The 22,309-nt window shown below is 34.9% G+C and overlaps 1 protein-coding gene across 1 annotated transcript in view; it reads left to right on the forward strand.

Annotated features, from left to right (window-relative positions):
• The window catches only part of LOC148300719 (uncharacterized), a 244,564-nt gene that overhangs the window by 143,714 nt on the left and 78,541 nt on the right, over positions 1 to 22,309 (forward strand). The window contains exon 3 of the mRNA XM_088274380.1: positions 15,559 to 15,877. Coding sequence (XP_088130506.1) covers positions 15,559 to 15,877 — 319 coding nt within the window. The remainder of the gene's footprint in view (positions 1 to 15,558; positions 15,878 to 22,309) is intronic.

The following is a 22,309-nucleotide window of genomic DNA, read 5'->3' on the forward strand; positions in this document are numbered from 1 at the left end:
TTTACGAACTCGTCGACGTAATATTTAATATTTTGTTGTGCGCTTCGGAATCGAGCAATTTAATGATGAGGTTTCAATTTATGGTTTACAACGCGAACACGTCATTTAGCGTGTTACGTTTTTTTTCGTTACTCAAAATAATATGCGTAAATATAGCGTATATAGTAAAAATTGTCGGGAAAAACAACGGATTTTTTCTGATGTCGGCTTCGATAAGTTCTTACATAATACATTCATATACATACAGTAATTGGAGCTGTTATTTTTTTGTTGTTTTATTATTATACAAAGGGGATTCGCTGTTAAAAGGAACTGTATTATAAACTGAGTTGTATATTTCGGAGTTTATTGAGAACGTATTAACACACTATCTGCGGGCGGATTTGCGCTCATAATAGAGATAAATATTTCTGAAAAGAAGTGATAACATTTAACCATACTGTATACATCGATATGAGATCAAAATATGCCGCAAAAGTTATGCGTAAAAATAACGAGTCGAGTGAAAAGGTAAAATTACCCTTCCCGCCTAACACCACCAGTCAAGTGAAACGGTAAAATCACCCTTCCCGCAGATAGTGTGTTAATGTACTCTGAATTTTTGAATATATTTCTTCCACAAATATAATATCAGGAAAGGAAATTGAGATGGTATGGGACATAGGACGTGAAGAACTTGTTCATATTGTAGATCGGGCGATTCCCATGGATTTTCCTCGAAAGGAATCCAGAGGAAGACCAAAAAAATCATGGATCCTAAAGAGAGATAACATGATTAAAAGGCATGGCCTTGCTGACGTTTTATATGATAGAAAGACCTACAACCTGAGGATGAGGAGAGCTGACCCATCAGTCTATAAAAACGATAAGTTGGATGGAGCCAAGAATAATATTGCTTTTTACTGCAATTTATTTGATAAATGACCAAATTTCATTTAAATTTTTTATTGTTAAATTTTTATTTTTATATTTAGTTAACTTTTTTTACATTTTATACTGCTTTTATGTTTTTTTGAACTGGGCAACTTTAAAATAATGTAAACCCTTGAAAGAAGAAAATAATTTACCTCATATTTTGTTTTTAAGTTAATTTTTGTCAAGTTAACCTGAGCATTAAGTGGTTAAATAATATCATTTTCATACTACTCTGTCATTCATGTTTTTTTTACTATTTTTTTCCTTACCCAGCCCTACTCAGCGTAGCAAAAAACGCTTTTCAACTCGACCGGTAACAAATTACGTTCTGTGTATACATTTACATAAATCTGCGTATGTTCAGTGATTATTCTTGTTTATATAACTTTATTACGTTCCCGGATCCATATTTTCCCGAATAGGGTCCCTGTCTCTAGCGGCCTGGCTGTTCCCGGCTCGTCCCATTATTCCCGTTATTCGGTCGTGTTCCCGCTTCAACCCTTCCCTTACGGTGCTAAAAACTTCCGGTGATATGTATTTTGTACACCATATGAAAATGTGGTTTTAAAACGGGATAAATGCTAATATTCCTAAATATTGCTTTTATTGACCATAGTTGAAGTACAAATGTAACAATGTTGTAATGTTAGCTCTGGTAATTGTCTGAAATTGGTAACCGCCTCCGTAGTGTAATGGTCAGCACGCTCGGCTACCGTTCTAGAGGTCCCGGGCTCGATTCCCAGGGGGGTCAAATAAATATAAGTGATTTTTTCACTCTAATATTTATTCAATATTACCCTGGACTGGCACCTGAAGCCGAGGGCTGATCACCTTTATTTCGTGTGTTAACGATCAAGATAACACTGTGTTTATATAATGCAGTGTCCTATGCACCATTGGGGTGCGGATTAGGGTTTGAATTTAAATTGTCTGAAAACGAGTAAAAAATACATCGCAAGTAGCGTAGCTACACGACCGCCGCGTAAGAAGATCTGCGCACTACTGGCCCAATAAACACGTTACGACACGCGCGTATAATGACATGAGGAACGTTTGTGCATTGGTGTTTTTATCCCCGATTTTTCGCAAATTATTTATTTCCGTCGCTGCAAATTAATTACTTTATATTATAATACTTTCATGTAATACATCATTATATTACGGAGGAATATAAAAATTCTGAGCAGTATCTATTATATTTTATATTGATATTCTCATTTTAAAAGTCGAGTTGTAGTTAATACATATCACCGGGATGGGAAGGTTAATATTTCATCGCCATCACATTCCCATAGAAAGAAACAAAACCCGCCTGCGGGAAGTGACAAAAAGTATGTAGCACTTCACGGTATCCCCAGATAACCGTCGAGGGGGGATTCTTGAGATATATTATTGTCTAGATCTCTATTGTTCTACAGGGGTAGCGGCGTACTCTCACACCCCTTAGCCCTGCCAAGCCTTCCGATTTTCATTCAGTTCCGACCGTTTTTTTTTACCCTAAAAAGCGATGTTTCATGTTACACGAAAAATGAAAAAGGCGAACATGTAAAAACGTATACCTATATGTGTTTACCAGTGGCGTGCATGGAGAATTAATTAGAGTAGGTAGTAAGATAAGCTCAAAACAAAAATGTTTCGCCTAACTAGTGAGATTCTGGAACGAATTATGCTCGTTATGAGAGGTTCCACGGCACTTGTTATTATGGCATATTAGCAATGATATTTTATTTATAACATTTTGAGTGTGTCCAAATATTTGTTCACAAATCTGGATTACCTCAAATTATAGGAGTATTTTTCATATTATTTTTTGACATCTCATCAAAGATGAAGAAGAATATGGAATTTTTAATAAATGTTTTACTTAGTAAATACCACTATTTCTTAAAATCTACTGTGACACGTGTTTCGATGCATTCCGCATCATTTTCAAACACCGTATGAAAATGATGCGGAATGCATCGAAACACGTGTCACAGTAGATTTGAAGAAATAGTGGTATTTACTAAGTAAAACATTTATTTAAAATGGATAGATTTTACCACAAAGTGACTGCCGAATCAATTAATGAAAGAATATGGAAGTCTGGGCATTTACGGGGCGTACGAACGTCACCACTTAAACCAGCCTATGACGGTCATCAGCTCCGTAAATGCCCAGACTTCCATATTCTTCTTCATCTTTGACGAGATGTCAAAAAATAATGTGATATTGTATATTCAATCTCTCCTGTATAAATGGGTTTCGTGACATTTGCGGTTTTTGTCTCAAACTCTTCGTAATTATTTTGTAGTTTGTAATCTAACTAACTAACTTACTAACCATCACGCCGCTTCCCCGCAGGGGTAGGCAGAGAGAATAGAGCGCCACACCACTCTGTCCTTGCAGACATTCTTCGCCTCTTCTACGTTCATGGAGTAGTTTGTAATCCAATTGCCCAATGATTGTTTTTCTACTTCAACGACATGTAGACACTTGTTAATAATGTGAAATTGCACAGCGCTTGTACAGCGCTTTTCTTTTTTTAACGTTAGAGGATATCATGTAGTAGTCTGAACCTAGAACCTCCAACCTTGTTGCGTTGATATTTTCTGAGTATGATTTGTACTCATTTTTTCATTGGATTGGGTCGTTGATAAATAATGCCAATTTATAAACATAACGAATGGCCCGAGCCAATTTTCTGTGGCCATTTTGTGCCTACTTCGCTGTTTTTCTCTTCTCTTTCCTCTTATACATCTTCGTCCGCCTAACGATGACACTAGCGACATCACGAGAATATACGTTCAACCCCTTTCTACACGGTGGCACAAAGTAATCACTTTTTTTTCTTCTTTATTTGAAATATTTTTGCAATTTCACAATATAATATAAATACAAGTACAAAAAAATATTTAATATAAATATAAAAAAAGTTCTATCAGAAGATGTTATAATTTTAGCAAATGTCGTACGTCGATAATATTTGACATTTGTGAACTAGACAGCTGCCGTGTACAGATTTAGGGCGACGCAAAATCAATCATCCAGTCTTGTTTTAAAATAAATAAATACTGAAATTGTAAAAAAAACACTTCTTTTTTACCACTTGAGTTTATTTTAGTAAACTATTTTAACTATTACAGTAAATAAAATAAAATATTTTGAATGACAAATCATTATTTGGACCTTTACAATTTTTGTATTAAGCGAAAAAGATGATCCGTCAAGTGGCTGCCGCCAGTGTTGATACACATTTGTGCCCGTTTTATCAATTTGTTTTCTGTACTGCAGCTGTCTCGTTCACAAATGTCAAATATGATTGACGTACTCCGCCATTCGCAAAAATTATGACATGTTCCGATAGGGTGATAAATTTTGCGCCACCCTTTATAATGAACAGAAATACGGCGAAAGAGTTATATTTTCCACTCGCTAAATATAAAGCCGGCCGGACCTCGCATAAGTCAAATCCTTTTTATTATTTTTCACCGCAGGACAAAAAAATGTCCCCAAGTTTTATGGCATAAATATGTAATTAAAATTTACGAGAATTACTTAATTAAACCGTTGGTTGCGAAACTTGAAGCATATAACGTGAATATATCGCAGTCTCAGTTTTAAACCACTATTATCTCTTTTATGGAGTTTTTGCTATGTAAAATTATTATAAAAACAACTACCCTTCAGGCAGCTTAGCGGTAGGCAGAGTGTGTTTACAAACATTCTTCGACTCTTCCTCATCCATGCATCTTCTCATACCTACCAACCGATTATTCTTTGACTCCTGTCCTTTGACACTTTTTGCATATTCTTAACATATTTTGTATATTAAAAACATTGTTTACTTTGTGGTATGGTAATATAACACTCTCCTCATCATTCATCGTTCACTTTGCGTAATACCACTTTATAAGTGGTATTATACAAAGTGAATGATGAAAGATAAGGAAAGTGTTATAATCGAAACGCTTTCCTGAAACGATGATTTTTTTAAATTATTGATTTCGATTCAACAAACTCAATCAAAGTATCATTTTGTGATATTAATCCAACTCGTCATTACTTTTTCAGATATTTTTAAACACTTTTTGATTGGTTTATTTTGGGTCCATATGAAACTCGGTAATTTTACGAAACCTGGGTTGTTGAATAATTAATCATTATTCCGCTAAATTCCAGTTTAAACCGCCAGCGTTTTCCGATGGAGTGCTTCGATCCTTTGAGATATTCATCAAAATAACCAATTTCTCATTTGTGGGGTCGTATATAGAACTTCTCCCCCATTTCCCTAAACACCATCTGAATGTGTGTTGTTATAGAACAGCATATTCCCATAACTTCCCTTATGCTTTAGTAATTATCAAAAATGGGTGTGCGGACGAAAGGACTTATTTTCCTTTTAAAACAATGAAATTACATCACCAGAATATTGTATTATGTAAAATATACTTCCATGTATGTATAGTATATACATTTTCGTGCGAATTCATTGAATAGCAGGAAAACCATAAGACTGAAATGAAATCGTCTTAAATCACAATTTACTGCCAACTTTTGAGCATTTTGTCAGACATACTAGGGGACAAGTTGTTCAAACGTCATTAACAACATTGTATGACCGGAACAATTTTTAGACGGCTTATCGACAAGTAAGTACTTGTAAATGAAAATAGGTATCAAATTGAGGTTGAGTGAGTTCGAACCCAGTCAATCTGACTCAGAGTCCGCGATACAAACCACTGGACCACAAACCCACTTTTTAATGATCTGATTATTAAATGACCTAAATAAACAATTGAATTACGACGGCAAGCTTATTTAATTTCAAGTGTGTATGTATATATGAGTATGTATATAAAAAAAAGTTAAAGGAATAACCCGCAAATCCTCTATTTTTAGAAGCTTGTCAGCAGGTAGGATAGTAAGGATAGGGAAAGAAAATCTGAAAAATACATCACGAACACCCAGACCAATATGTATATATATATATATATATATATATATATATATATATACATATATACATATATATATATATATATATATATATATATATATATATATATATATATATATATATATATATATATATATATATATATATATATATATATATTTTTTTTTTTTTTTTTTTTTTTTTTGATGATTTGATTAATATTGCTTAACTTTTGTTTTTTATGTGTGTATTATTTAACCCTTATTTTAATTATGCACGATCCCTTATACGTTTCAATGCGTCGTCCAGGGTTACAGAATCGCTTTGGAGGGAGGAATTGTGTATTGTTATTATCACGGGAGATTTCATGCATACCAAATACCAATACTTTATGCAAACCTCCGGCCGCGGAGGCTGATAAATAAAATTGAAAAAGAAGGGAAGTGCTTAGCGTAATAATATTTGAACTTTGGAGCCGGTATAAAAGTTGTCCAATTTAATCCGCTCTATTAGTCAAATATTGGCAAGGGGGGAGGTCTTTTGTAGGTGGAAACGATCCCGGTCTCGCCCGGCTGGAATCGCCTATTCGGATTATTTTTTGCTGAGTTATAAGTTTGTGTTTAGTGTGGATAATTTATTGCTGACCAGCTTCCTGTAACGGGGACCATTAACGGCCGCTCGGTACAAAAGCTCCATGTCCATAATGTACCGCCACTTCCTGGGAACGCACACATTTCGCGAACCAATGTATTTTTCCTCTCGCTCCTAATTTGTTCCACCGGTGAAATATTCCGAATTAATTCATTGCTCTTAATATTTCACAAAAAAAAATCCAATTTATTATCTCAATATCTCTTTTATCTCTTTTCCGCAAGTGATAAATTGATTTATTTTTTATTACGTTACTAGCCAAATCAACGCGAAGCTGTGGCTCTACCTGGTTAGGTGGAAAAGAAAAAAATGAAAGTATTTCTAGTAAGTTTCTTTACACAAACAACAATGCATTATAAAATAGCTACAAGAAGCACCCTGTTCGCCATAAGTAATAATTGATTATTTATTACTGTTTTATTTTGATTTTTTTAAATATAATAATATTTTATATACAACTTAATACAATTTCTACATATTCTCTAAATAATACCATCTCAAACATTTAGTTGCGCTGAGCCTCTCCAAAAAAGAGACTGAGCTCTATATTTATTTTTATATTGTTATATTATAAGTAATAGTTGCTGCTACATTCGACAGATGGCGCTGCCATTGCTTCCAAGATTTTTTTTCAAATAACATTTGTTTTCACCAGTCACAAGTGTATATTATCAAAAGAAATTAAATATTTAGAATAAGCGAATATAATAATTATATTCGCTTATTCTAAATTAATAAGCATTTAATAATTAAAATGTAACTTTGTTTTAAAATCACTATAAATATTTTGTTATAACACAATTATAATGTCTACCGGTTTCGAAGCTAACCGCTTTTTTATCAAGACTGATTAATGTGGTTAGCTTCGAAATCGGTAGACTTTATAATTGTGTTATAATAAAATATTTATAATGATTTTAAAAACAAGTAATATTTTTATTTCAAAGTGGAAAATCACACATCTTCAAATATTAATTATAGAAGCATTTCAATTTATAATGATTTGAATTGGAAATTTTCTAATTAATTTACTTATTTTAGTAATAAAATATAAATTTAAAAGTTATCTTATTTTTTAGTAACAAAGTGTATTAACGGTATGTAAAAATTATGAACGGTCAGCTAAGAATTATATTTGTCCAATAATGAATCATTTTCGGTGAGTAGATTACGAAAAGTTGGATTTATTTAATGGGTCCCGCATCCTGGCTATTTTGTGGAAGCTACCGGCTGTTTAATTTATTTATTGCCTTCATGCTTGTACATTCTGGGCAGTATTTACTGATTATGCGCAATACGTATTGACCAAGTTGATTAAGTATTACCGACTAAATATTGACAATCTAAATACAGGGCGATTCAAAATGTCTTACGAGTATGTACATATACTATGTATTTATATTTGTATTTAGATTTGGCTTTAATTTGTAGAACTCCATTTTAATTTATGTATTAATTTTAAATCAAACACAGATTTTTTGAGTCTACTAAGTTGTATTTTATTTTAAAAAAACACATAAAAAATTATATTGTGACAATTGTTTCGCCTTGTTTGGGCATTATCAAACGAATGTGAAGAATTGTATAGCTACATAAGGACCGTAGTCCATTTGATCTTCACATTCGTTTGATAATGCCCTAACAAGGCGAAACAATTGTCACAATAAAAATTTTTATGTGTTTTTTGTTAGTAAAATACAACTTAGTAGACTCAAAAAATCTGTGTTTGATTTAAAATTAATACATAAACTACTAAGTTGTATTGTCCATTCGTTTGAAAGGAAACATTCGTTTGAAAATGCCATTACGAGGCGAATTAATTGCAACGAAACTAATTTTTATGTGTTTAATTAATAAAATACAACTTAGTAGACTCATAAAATTTGTGTTTGTTTTAAAAATTAATACAAAAAATACATATAATATGTATTAAATACTTAATTTACAACATTTTGAGTGTGTCCAAATACTTGTTTATAAATCTGAATTAATTTCATTAATTGATTCGGCAGTCACTTTGTGGTAAAATCTATCCATTTTTAATTAATGTTTTACTTAGTAAATACCACTATTTCTTAAAATCTACTGTGACACGTCTTTCGATGCATTCCGCATCCGGTTCCGCTCCATTCCGCAATACGGTGTTTGAAAATGTCCGGTTCCATTCCGCAATACGGTGTTTGAAAATGATGCGGAATGCATCGAAACACGTGTCACAGTAGATTTTAAGAAATAGTGGTATTTACTAAGTAAAACATTAATTAAAAATGTATTATTTTTTGGTAGAAACGATTAAAGGCGTTAAAAGTCCAGGCCGCCCAGAAGTTTTTAATGTCTCTTAAATTCACTTACCCGTAGCTGTTATGACCGGAACATTCCACCTCCCTCCCATAACTCTGGCCTCTTGTATCGTTTGAAAGTTTCCATATTACCTTTATGGGGTGTAACGTTATTTATTGGGAATTATCGCATATGGTGAAATCCCTACACGAAGATATTATACTACAGGCCTTAATGCAAACGTACCATTTTATATGTTAGACTGTTATACATATAATAATAATTATGGATATCGCTTTTTGAGTAATCTATTTTCATATTATAAAGGATATCGCTTTTCGAGTCATCTATTTCTATTCATACATAATTCTGTACATTGATTCAAATGCATTCTTATAACATGTTAGTTTTAATAGAATTACAGTACAAAACTACTGACATTTCTTGGTGGAAATTCATTTTATATAATGAAGTATATAGTTTTTTACACAATTTATTTATTTGACCAGTGACTGGGTTTCACCGCTACTGACATAATCGGACTGGTTAATTTTTATTTACAATATATAATTTTTTTCAGCGACATTTTAATATTTTTTTACTATTTGGCTAGTATGACTGACGTCTTTAAAAATCAATGATTATAATATATTATCTCTTGTATTTGTTTAAAATATGTTTTCATTTAATATTTTTTTACTCATTCTCTATTTGTTTTTTTTTTTTTCTTTTAATTACTTTTGATTTTCGCGATAAAGGTGTGAACAATTCTAAGGTTTATTTAACGAATCATTATCGTTTTGAAAAATATTGAAAATATTAAGTCCTTGGTTTTACATATTTTATATATAAATATAATTCATTATCACTTTTGCTGTATTTCATATATTCTCGTGAAGGATAAATATTTAGTAACATTGTTTTAAATTTTTTAAACTGGATTAAATCTCTATTTGTTTTTTTTTTTTTCTTTTAATTACTTTTGATTTTCGCGATAAAGGTGTGAACAATTCTAAGGTTTATTTAACGAATCATTATCGTTTTGAAAAATATTGAAAATATTAAGTCCTTGGTTTTACATATTTTATATATAAATATAATTCATTATCACTTTTGCTGTATTTCATATATTCTCGTGAAGGATAAATATTTAGTAACATTGTTTTAAATTTTTTAAACTGGATTAAAGTCATGTTAACAAAATATGTCTCTCCGAATGGATTGTATTATGTTCTGACGATGCAAAATAATTCATATTAAAACATCAACATTCAAAAAAGTAATTTTTTAGCAGTGCCCTCGTACGTATGTAGTAATATATAATATATTATATCGAGTATGGTAAAAGTGCTGCTCGCTTTCGACTTCATGTCTTTAACATCCACCCCTTTAAAATGGTAGCGTGATGGAAGACAGATAGATATTAAACAATAAACCAGACATTTATAAGTAACGCTAAACGGCGTTTTGTGGCATTATTCCCCCCACATTCTTTCAAGACTAAATATTTCGTGTCTGCTCCTATTTTTAAAAATGGCTTCGTGAGTTCGTTTCGACAGTTCGAGCACATTTCCTTTTTACCACCTGAAGAGCCTATCTGCATTTCCCTGTACGTCATTATGTTTGTGATACATTGATACGTTTTCTCCATGCACGTGTACAAAGCGGGTCGTTATGTTTTATGACTCTATCGCATTTTTGGAGATTACTCGTTTTACGAGTCCAGGTAGCTACGTAAACACGTGTTTAATTACGCGCCGGTTTCGTTATAAATACTTTATTTTTTCTGTTTTTGTTTTTGTTTTTACGGATTTCATTGTGCTGTCGCCGCGTAATGCATGTTTAACGATAATTAACGCGATACCTTTTTTATGTAACATATTACAAAATGGATCCACCGTAGAGTCGCGGCTGGGCACTAGGAGATATTTATTTACATTGTTTACAAAAATTTAAAATATATAACTCCTAATTGGAGATTTTAACATAATTTTTATAGTAAATACGATTATATTTCACTAATATTTTACTGTTAACACACTACTTGCTCCAATTGAATTGTTCCGTGTTTTAACATGATTTTTTTAAACATCGTTTTATTACCTGTTTAAAAATCTTGTATTCATTGTTGACATCCCTGATTACAGAATTTTAAGACATTATAATAAATATTATTTGTTTACATCTCAACAAAGGTGAAGAAGAATATGGAAATCTGGGCATTTACGGGGCTTACGATCGTCATAAGCTAGTTTAAGTGATCACTTTACACACTTGTAACATTCACCAATTCGACCCATGATTTACAACCACACTACTAAAATTTTTGAAAGTGAAGCACTAGAATTTCACTAGAGACATCTATTGGTGAGGTGAAAAGAAGCTTTTTATGGAGCAGAAACTCTTTCATTTGTATGTGAGATTATAATTAACATTATTTCCATCTAAATTGTAGTTTAGCACTTCTCTATTGTTATTTAATAATTACTTACACATTAACAACATTCTGAGTGTGTCCAAATACTTGTTCACAAATCTGGATTTTCACTGACCAATCCGCTCTCCACGCTGCTGCTCTCGGACTCTGGCCTAAATTTATGTCCCTCATAAAGACCATTCATATTTCGACGTTAACGACGCATCGCGGAATATGGTTTTATTGGGATATCGCATATGAAACGGGCGTGAAATCCCGTTTTGGTATCAAGATCGTAGGCTAGATTGAACGGTTTTCGTGTTAGTTTTTTTTTGTTCTCCGACGGAAACCTTTCACAGCAGATCATATCTGGATATATTTTTTCCTGAACTGTATTTTTTTGCTATTATGCACAACACGATATAATCATATTCTGTTTTTTTATTTCTTTTTTTTCAAAAGAATTTTTGTGTAAAAAATTGTACACCAGTTATTATTTTCCTAGCCTCCTTGAGATATTATATCACAAAAATAGTGGTATATAAATTATCTAAAATTATTATTATAATTATTAGGTATTGGAAACATACTCAGTCAGTAACAATATTTTTTCTTTAATTATATATGTAAATGTTTAAAAAAAAAAGTAATACTGAAAATTTTAATACATCAGTAGGAAATTAGATTTTCGATCATTTTAGTTGTTTGTAACAAGTTATTTTTGTCAATGCATTTACGTGATAAAAAAGTAAAAAAGGGTTAAAATCAATACAATTTACCCATTTACTTAGTAAAAAGGCAAAAAAACGTTAAAACCAATACAACTTTTACCATTAAATCAGTGATAAAAAGCATGATTTTTAAATAGAGCATTTTACTTCAGTTCTTCATATTATATAATCTACCGTCATATTAAACATTAGTTATTTTATGTATTTTATTTTATTGAATCAAAGTTTGAGAGTCAAGAACATTTCAATATTTAGTAAAAGAATATTCAAAGTTGAGAAAAAATAACCAAAATTATTTTTTTTACGGAATCAAACAACTGGGCTGATAACCATTTTTAGTCTTAAGATGAAAATATACGTTTTTTAAAATGGCGGCCCGCGCAACAGGGAAAATCCCAAAAATCTTGATTTAGACAATGCCTGTAGTCCCCTCTTACTATTATAACCTTTTCTGTTTTTCTTATTCGTATCTTCTTCATTGCTTTTAGATCATTAATTATTTTAGCCATCAATCATCGTCAATTTGACATTTTAAACCTTTAATTTCGATCGCCCTGGGAATACATATGTAGAATATATGTTACTAAGCAATCAGACTCGTCAAGAGAAGGTAGAAATAATGTATGAACAAGATATTCGTTTCGTTACAAAATTGACGGCTATGGGATAGACTGGGGTGGCGGAAATGGGTTTGCATGATATGAGGTCACCGTACTCTTCCTCCCCTTCGGCCTTCATTAGGAAAATGGGGATTCCTCGGGGATTTCGAACTCCTCAAGTATCGTCATTAAGAGAATATCTTAATACAGCCAATTTACATTTTTTCTCAATTAGTTTTTCCTTTAAATTGCCTTCATGAGCTTTATTGCCGTCAGTTTGTTTTTATTTTCCGAATAAAAAAACTTCTCGCGTTTATTTTCATAAGTATTTAAATCCCCTCCCACTCTTTTTCCTTTATTGTGGAACCGGCCCATCACTAAAACGGGTTCTCGCAATTCCCCGTAGGCTTATACAATATCGAATATTCGTCGCTATTAGTGATGCGAACACTATTATTTTCCGCACCGAATACAACTCTTTTCAATTAGATTCATTGTAATTCAATTCAATCTATTTATTTATTATTAACAAACACATCACAAACTAAAATATAAAGCGTATACATGAACGAAAAATCGGAAATAAGCAAGAATACTCTCGTTAAAGATGTTAAAAAATCCAGCTTCGGAATACCCCTTCAGACGCATGGAACAGATCAATATCCAGCGTGATATTATACAGCATTTAGAGGGTGTCCAAAATACTTGTTCATAAATCTGGATTATTCTCCAATTATAGGGGTCACTTTTCATATTATTTTTTGACATCTCTACATAGATGAAGAAGAATATGGATGTCTGGGCTTTTACAGGGTTTGTGACCGTCATAGGCTGGTTTAAGTGATTTTTTACACGTGTGTATGCCTATGGCGGTCGTTTACCCCGTAAACGCCCAGACTTCCATATTTGTCTTCATCTATATTGAGATGTCAAAAAATAATATTGTTCAACATAGCTGTAGCTCTTCCTACAGGCATAACCATCGGCAGATTGGTCCTGTATATAGGAATGTGAAACAATCTATGCCGACGCTGTCTTAGGTAACTATCGGAAACGTACAGATCAATGCTCTGGATAATTTCAGGATTATCGATCATACCGCGCAACAATCGATAATACGCGTAATCAAATACACATTCCTTCTCGTCTCTAAACTGTTGTAGCCAAACATACCCCGGAAAAACTCAGTCGGGTAGAGCCAAGGATAATAGCCATACTCTCTCATGTAGAGATACCTCAGAAACTTCCAACGTAATTTGCAATCTTCCTTAATCTCTGCAGATCGCTTTAATTGTGAAATACTGCGCCTCTCTTAGTAGCGACGTGAAAATGAGATACCTCTTAAAGTCCGCCATTGAGATTCTGCTTACTCCGGTATCATTAATATCTCGAGAGTAATTAACTAACTGCATAATTGGACATTTTCCACGCTGCATTTTTTCCTCGAAACGAAGTCCTCCAATCAGCGGAGAATTAGTGCCTCGCTGGCGGTGCTGCGGCGGGGTGGCGGGTTCGCTAATTGCGTAAGCCTCTCCCGCTTCTCGGGACGCATTTCCCGGCTGACATTTGAATCCCCGTAGGATTGTTGTGCGTTCCTGGAAATCACTACGCGCCACGCGCGTATCGCTATCATCAGCCGGCCATGCGTGATACTCGCAAGAAAAGGGGGCTCCGAATTCTCGGGCATTTGTTTCACCATTTCCACTTCCACCACTTCACCTTTTCCACTTATTAAGTGTAATAGAAAATTGTAATAAAAGTTTTTCGCTGTAATAAAAATATAACTTTGCACTGTCGAACCCGGGGGATATTATTATTTTTCAACTTTTTCGACTGCTTTAATTTCTCAGTTTATTACGTTGGTTCATATTTTCATTGTTTTTTATGGGTTAATTTTATTATATTTGGAAATTTTACAAAACTGTTACATAAATACATTTACATTATTTTTTGAAATCTCATCAAAGATGAAGAAGAATGTAGAAGTCTGGGCATTTACGGGGCTGACGACCGTCATAGGCTGGTTTAAGTGATCACTTTACACACGTGTAACATTCACCAATTCTACCCATTATTGACAACCACACTACTCAAATTCTTGGAAGTTCTATATATGTATACGAACCCATTTAGAAATATTGTTCATAATTCACTAGAACTTCGCTAGAGACGAGTCTTGAAGGCGAGTCCACAAAACTCTTGTCAACCATGTCACTGATACTACATAGCTAAATGTAAGACCCACCCCTTAATATGTACCGAGAAATTATAACACCACATATGCACACCACATTGTACGTGGGTTTAGCATAAGGCTGTGGAGTGCCCTCTCTGAGATTGCAACAATTGCCCGCTGACCGGAAGGGCACGTATTACAAGAGACGCCGAATTTTCCCAGCTGATAAACCTTCTTCTTCTTCTTTTTTTTGTAGATCCTAGGGATCTGTTTGTGCCTCCGCATATAGCTCTTGGGATGTCGACTCCCAGCTGTCTTTCCGTCTTTTCGGAGGTCTGCCTGGGGGTCTGCGTCCTTCAGGGTTGCCTTGGAGGGCGATACGTGGAAGTCTGTCTTCTGACATTCAGTTTATATGTTCCTTCCCGTATCGCCTTTGTTGTCGTCCCCACCTCACGATATCCTCCGTCTTACACATGCTTCGAATGTCGGTATTTCTTACTCGGTCTCGCAATGTGTTTCCGGTCATGGATCGGAGAGTCTTCATTTCGGAGGTGATAATAATAAAACCCTTATCCGCACCCCAATGGTGCATAAGGCACTGCGTCATATAACGCAGTGTTATCTTGATCGTTTACACATGAATGAAAGGTGATCAGCCCTCCGCTTCAGGTACCAGTCCAGGGTAATATTGATAAATATTAGAGTGAAAAAATCACTTATATTTATTTCACCCCCCCCTGAGAATCGAACCCGGGACCTCCAGAACGGTAGCCGAGCGTGCTGACCATTACACTACGGAGGTAGACAGACGCGGAGGTGAAAAACCGGTAATAATAATAATCCGGGGAGTAATGTGGTCGGTGTGCTTGCAGAATTTGGAGGAGCGCGAGAAGCGGCACGGCGCGTACCGGGAGCAGCTGGCGCGCAAGCAGCGCTACCTGCAGCGGCGGCTGGAGACCTTCGGCGGGCGGCCGCTGCTGGAGCAGTGCGCGGCGCACCACGCGGCCGCGCGGCAGCTGGACCAGCTGGACCAGCTGGACCAGCTCTCCGCGCGCCAGTACGAGCTGCAGCACCTCGCGCAGCTCACGCAGCGCCGCTCCGTGTCCGAGTGCTCCTCCGCGTCAGCCTCCAGTGGCTCCGCGAGTCGCTGCGACCTGCCGGACAGCGAGCCGGCCTCCATCTCCGAGTCCGGTGAGTGGCTTTACCCTATCTATCGTCTCTTTTTGCTCGTTATCGGGCATCGTGATCACCTAGGAATGTCGGGTCCATCTAGATGTACTGAGCATCGCGATCACCTACGAACGTCGTTCTGTCTACGAACGTGTATTCCTAACACCACAATCTTTTGATTACCAATAATTTTTGGAGGAGAGTGTCATTTTTCCATTTATCATCCCCTTTTTGCTCATTTCTGAGCGCCGTGGTCACTTATGAATTTCTGGCACTAGGTTATTCAAACTTACACAAATAAAGTGTATGATTTTAACCCCATTCCTCCAGGTTATAGGTCAAGTTAAGGGGAACACTCAGAGAAGATCCACTTGATTTCTCGATTTAGTCTATCCATCTTGCTTCAGCTGTTTCTGTTATTATCAACTTCTAAATTCTCGTTTTTCCCATATAACCAAAAATAGAAAATAATATTTTTTCTGAATGTTGTATAGTCTTTTGATTACCAATAGTTCCAGAGGTTTGAGACGTAGTTTACCTACATATATATGAAAGTACTTGAGGATTACTCAGATGCAGCTATAATTATGACCAGTTCCAACAGAAGAAACCAACTACTTCCGTCGTCTACGAAAGCTATATACCAAAAGTTATTGACGATAGTCATTTTGACAACAAAATTCACCTCTTTCTTTACCATATTAACATAAAAAAATAATTAACATTTAACGTGAATATTAATTCAGAACAAAACAAGGATTTTCAGATTTCATGGATCAAAAACTACAACTTACAAATAATAATTACTTGTGTTTCTTTAGTTTTAATGTGGTCTTTGTTTGATATATAAAGCTTTTGCGAATAAGAAACATCTGTCGCAAGGTTTTATTTTATTTTAATAAAAATTATGAACCTACCTTAAAGATTAAAGTGCGATGTCATTTTCACGTAAATATGTTATAGGCAACTGATGTCTAAGTCTAAACCATTAGAATATAGGAACATGAAATATTCAATAATAAATTATTGATGAGGGAGAAAATGCTCTATTACGGAATTGTTTATGAACGTACGCTTTGTGGCTGTCTCCGCACGAACAGTAATACAACACGTAACACGCCTACTAAAATTTCCTTGTCTCTAGGTAAAACTAAATTTTCTCCTTATCATGATCCGCTTATATCTAGACAGCTTTTGTATTATACCACATCCTATACAGCGCCGTTTTATTTTTCTCGAAGATTTTTTTTATCTGGAAAATATTTCCGTTTTCTCCGGAATGTTTTTGCTCCGTTTCTAGAGTTTTTCTTATCACGCCGACTGATAAGCCTACGAATAAGATATCATTCCCGTTTACTGCGTACGATATTTCGATCATAAATTTTGTCTTGTTTTTATCGATTGATATTTTACTTATAGTCGGCTCGCACCTATATTCGGTTGTATGTAAATAAGACTGTGTTAGCAGTAGGAAGTGGAGTTTTGTTTGAATGTCTTTATTTTGCAGTGCGGCTGCATACTTAAACACGCTCATAATAATGCATCTCCCTTTTTTATAATATTTATTAGTTGCCTTAGAAAATTCTCCTTGCCTATTATGTACAAGTTGTAGCATATTTAGTTTATATGTCTTAAAAATAATGATAAGGTTGATCCCTAAAAATACTACAATACAATATATACAATAGATTCAATATCTTATATCAATCAAAATTTGTCACACAGTACATTTATTTGTCTTATCATATTTTCTTAATACCACACCACCAAATCTGATAAATCTTTATGTCCTATTGGTTCATAAATTTTTGTCAACTGCATACCTTCCTTTTTAAATCGTTTCCAATTTAAATCTTTCTTGCTAAAAAAATTGGACATGCCCACACTAAATGAGGGACTTCTTGTGATGACGTCTCATTTTCTTAACTTCAAACCCTTATCCGCACCCCAATGGTGCATAGGGCACTGTACCATATAAATTCTGTGTTATCTTGATCGTTAACACATGGAGGAAAGGTGATCACCAGTACCAGTCCAGGGTAATATTGAATAAATATAGATGGAAAAAATCACTTGTATTTATTTCGTTCCCCCCTAGGATTCGATCCCGGGACCTCCAAAACGGTAACCGATCACATTCATAAATGGAGTTTTGTCTAATTTTAAGACGGAAGAGGTATTCTCTAAATGCTCCATGCATCTCCCTTTGCTGACATTATTTATTTACCGATTCTCTGTTGCCTTCAATCAGTGTGTGAGCACCGTTTACATATTAGTTACCAGGGCGGCAGAGAGAAGAAAGAGATCGAGCTGACGCGCTCGCGTTCCTCGTTCCTCACTTTAGCAGCCACCCGTCACCCTGTTTATTAATCCGCGACCCCTGGCGCGAGTTCCGTCCCCAGAAGCAACAAAGGACCGAGCTGGTTGACTTTGCCCTTTACGCGGTGGGTATTTTACCCAGATTACCCCCATTAATTATTATATAGTTCGCGTGTTTCTGAAGCGAGTATTTTCACACACGTCTTTTGTTTCGCTCACCCTCCCGCGCCCGCTCTCTTGGCTCGTGTTAATTAACCGTATCGCTATTTTGAAGTTCTTCGATAAATTTAGTTCTGATCATTTCGTCGCAGAAAGCTGCCTTATGTACTTGTATATCGCCATCCGTTACAGCTCAGCTATTCTCGAATGCGAACTGTACTTGCCTATAATTATTCATTACTTTACTTTATAGCACTATCTTTACTGTAAAATAAAGTAAACTTAGGGGTGAGAAAAGCATTACCAATAAAATTAAGTAAGGTATATTGAGATGATTCGGACACGTGAATCGAATTAGTGCAGTGAGAATAGTAGCACAAATGTATGAGTCAAATGTGCTTGATAATAGAAGCTTGAAGAAGAGTAAAACCGAGGAAAACGTGGCATGAAGTAGGTATTTGAAATACTTGAAAGTGGTCAGGCCAGGAGTCAAAAGTTGGCTGGTATATATGAGGAGATGCATGAATGTAAAATAGTCGAAGATTGTTTGCAAATACAGATTGGTGTGGCGTTCTATTGTCCTTTCCTACCCCTTCGGTGAAGTAGCATGATAGACAGTTAGATCGCTATTATTTATTCTCTTCCTTTCAGTTAGGTTTTTTTTTATGAAATACAGCGTAGCGGTCAAAAATCTACATTCCTGACCTTTAACAAAAAGTTTATTGGATTCCGATACAAAAGTTAACCATAATTGTGATTATTTTTACTGTACAACCTTTTTATTTTAAATTGTTATTGTATCTTGTGATTTTTTTTTAAATTTTGTAATAAAAAAACCCTTTATTGTATTAACATGTAAGTACTTTGACTCAACACAGGCTATGCCTAAAGAGCTGTAATAAATATAATTAATAAAATAATAAATGAAAAGTATCTCTGTACCTACCAAATTAAAATAAAATAAATTTACCTTACATTAAGCGGTTTCCATCGTGGTTCACTTCATTCTAATTTTCCCTTGTTTAGCTTCTGACATACTACCGTTATCCTACCGACAGCAAATGAATGCTTCATTTATCTGTACGGAAATTTTAACGTTTTCCGGTGGTATTTCTCTCGTCGCATCCGTAACTCGGCTGTTATTAAGCGACCAATACAGGTACCGAAGGGTGTCGCGTATTTTTTTCATTATACAAAACAACACCCCTCCTCTATCGTGTAACATTACGTTCGTTAGTCGTTACGTCGTTTATGAATAACGGACGGATTATGTGTGGCAGAAAAACTGCGATGCCTCGTCGCGATACAGCTTTCATTAGCTGGGCAATCCCCTATAGCACCACCCACCCGAGGGGAGGATTGACAGGAAAAGGGAATGCGGTGAACGGACCATTCCACCGGTGTAGCTTTATTACAGGATAGCTGCGAGACAAATTGGAGTTTTTATTTTATTTTTTTAAACAGGTCTTAATAAAAATGTGCTCGCAACCTCATCAAATGAGAACATTGCCTGAAGCTATTCCGTTGAACCAGCTATTCGCACAGCAGATGTACGGATCTAGAGGGATGTTGAGTAGCGAAGGAGCATTAAGACAACAGTGATAGTTGTTATATGGGATGACTTCCCTAAAACAAAATCAGTGATATTATTTTTTGACATCAACATAGATGAGTTCGATGTTGTTCTCAACACTATGTCCGCAACATACCCACATGACTACAGTGGTAAATATTTCAATAAAAATGCTTACTTATAATACCATATTTCTAATATTTTTGTCAGCCTCCGTGGTGTAATGGTTAGCGTGTTTAGCTACCGAGTTGGAGGTCCCGGATTCGATTTCCAGGGGAGTGATAATAAATATATGTGATTTAACACACTTATATTTATTTAATACTACCCTGGATTGGTACCTGAAGCGCAGGAGTAATAACCTTGCCTTCGTGTAAGTTACGATTAAGATAACACTGCGTCATTTCGATGCAGTGCCCTATGCACCATCGGGTGCAGATAAGGATTAGAAGGATAATATTTTTATCAACTGGAATTCAACACTGCGTCGGAACACATCTTTTTTGCCTTCAGAAAGAAATTGTCGTTATTCATTTTCGTTATCAAATTTACCCAAAATTTTATTTGCAATCAAACGAACGGAGGCAATCATCCCTGACCACCCTTAATATCTCACCCACTCACCATTTCATCCCTTAACTCGAATAGGTTCTCTGGTATGAAGCTAGGGGACAGGAGGCTCCTACGAATTCACCCTTTCTTCTTTGAAAGGAACGTTGTTCTGGATGGTGAATTTCAGCAAAACGAAAATTTAATATACGTACACACGAACTTGACAAGGAAATGAAAAATTAACCACAACTTCTATATCTATCATCACGCCGTTTCCTCGCAGGGGTAGGCAGAAAGGATGGAATGCCACACCAATTTATTTTTCGCGCATTCGCACATCTCTACAAACATCTTCTTCAAACACATCCGCACCCCAATGGTGCATAGGGCACTGCATCATATAAATGCAGTGTTATCTTGATAGATAAAATATGAAGGAAAGGCTATCAGCCCTCCGCTTCAGGTACAAGTCCAGGGTAATATTGAATAAATAATAGAAGTGGAAAAAAAAACACTTTTTGATATATTTATTTGAACCCCCTCACACCTGGGAATCGAACTCGTGACCTCCAGTGCGGTTGCCGACCGTGCTGACCATCACACTGCGGACGCGGGCGTTAAATGTTATCTGAGTTTAAATAAAATTAATTTGTGGTCTATCAATTATCCCGCCTTAAGTAAATGAGGAAAAACGACAATTTTTCACAACAAAAAAAAACCTAATTTTTATCGTTTCAAACCCATTTTCACGTTTTTTTTCTAAATTGAAAATTGTATTGCCTTTTGCCCCTAGGCTTCAGAGTTTAGGGTGCTTTTAATTACCTTCCAAGCCGTAAGTCTGCACGATCCCTAGAGTAAAAAAATGTTTCGTAAATATTTTCTCTTTGCGTAAGTATCTCGGCTTCTCGGGCGCCCTTTAATGGAGGCAAGCCAAGATGGCGTCCGTATCTCGACCGGTTTATCAGCTGGGAAAATTCGGCGTCTCTTGTAATACGTGCCCTTCCGGTCAGCGGGCAATTGTTGCAATCTCGGAGAGGGCACTCCACAGCCTTATGCTAAACCCACGTACAATGTGGTGTGCATATGTGGTGGTATAATTTCTCGGTACATATTAAGGGGTGGAGCGGTGTCTTACATATAGCTAGTATCAGTGACGTTGTTGACAAGAGTTTTGTGAGCACTCCTACAAATCTATGTATATACTCGTATTTATGTATTTTTTTTTTAATTTTTATTTATTTCACAATATAGTCACAAAAAATATTTACTGTAATTTATTCATTTGCTATACATTTCTACATTTAATTTATTATGCTTTTGTGCTTGGAGAGGGACTTATGGTCATTATATATTGTTTAAACTTATGAATGATTTAATATTTTTTATAGTATTATTTATTTTGCTATTTTTTCGAAGAACACGTACAAAATGAATTTTATTTTTTTATTTGTAGGAAGATTATTGAAATATTTGGTACCCAAATATTTATTTACATATTATTGATTATATATATATTTTTAAACAAACACCCCATTTTTTAACCCTAATTCACACTTCAAACACTGGATTTTCATCTTTAAACACTGGATTTTGGATTTGTATTTAAAAATAAATATTGTAGGTGACATAATATAAAAACAAACTTAACTAACAAACCATCGCAATTATTCCGATCACCCGCTGATTATTCTGACTCCTGATCTGACCAATTTTTAAAATCATGTCAAGTCTTCTTCGGTCTTCCTCTGCATTTATTATCAACCACATTCAAATATACCAACAATCAACTATTTAAATTTTCTTCGCTCATTCGTTTTGCGTGCCCAAACCATATCAAGACACCTTTCTTA

Source organism: Brachycentrus maculatus, unplaced genomic scaffold (assembly GCF_059751285.1).
Source record: "Brachycentrus maculatus isolate JH-2025_06_01 unplaced genomic scaffold, ASM5975128v1 h1tg000660l, whole genome shotgun sequence".
NCBI classification, from domain to species: Eukaryota; Metazoa; Arthropoda; class Insecta; order Trichoptera; family Brachycentridae; genus Brachycentrus; species Brachycentrus maculatus.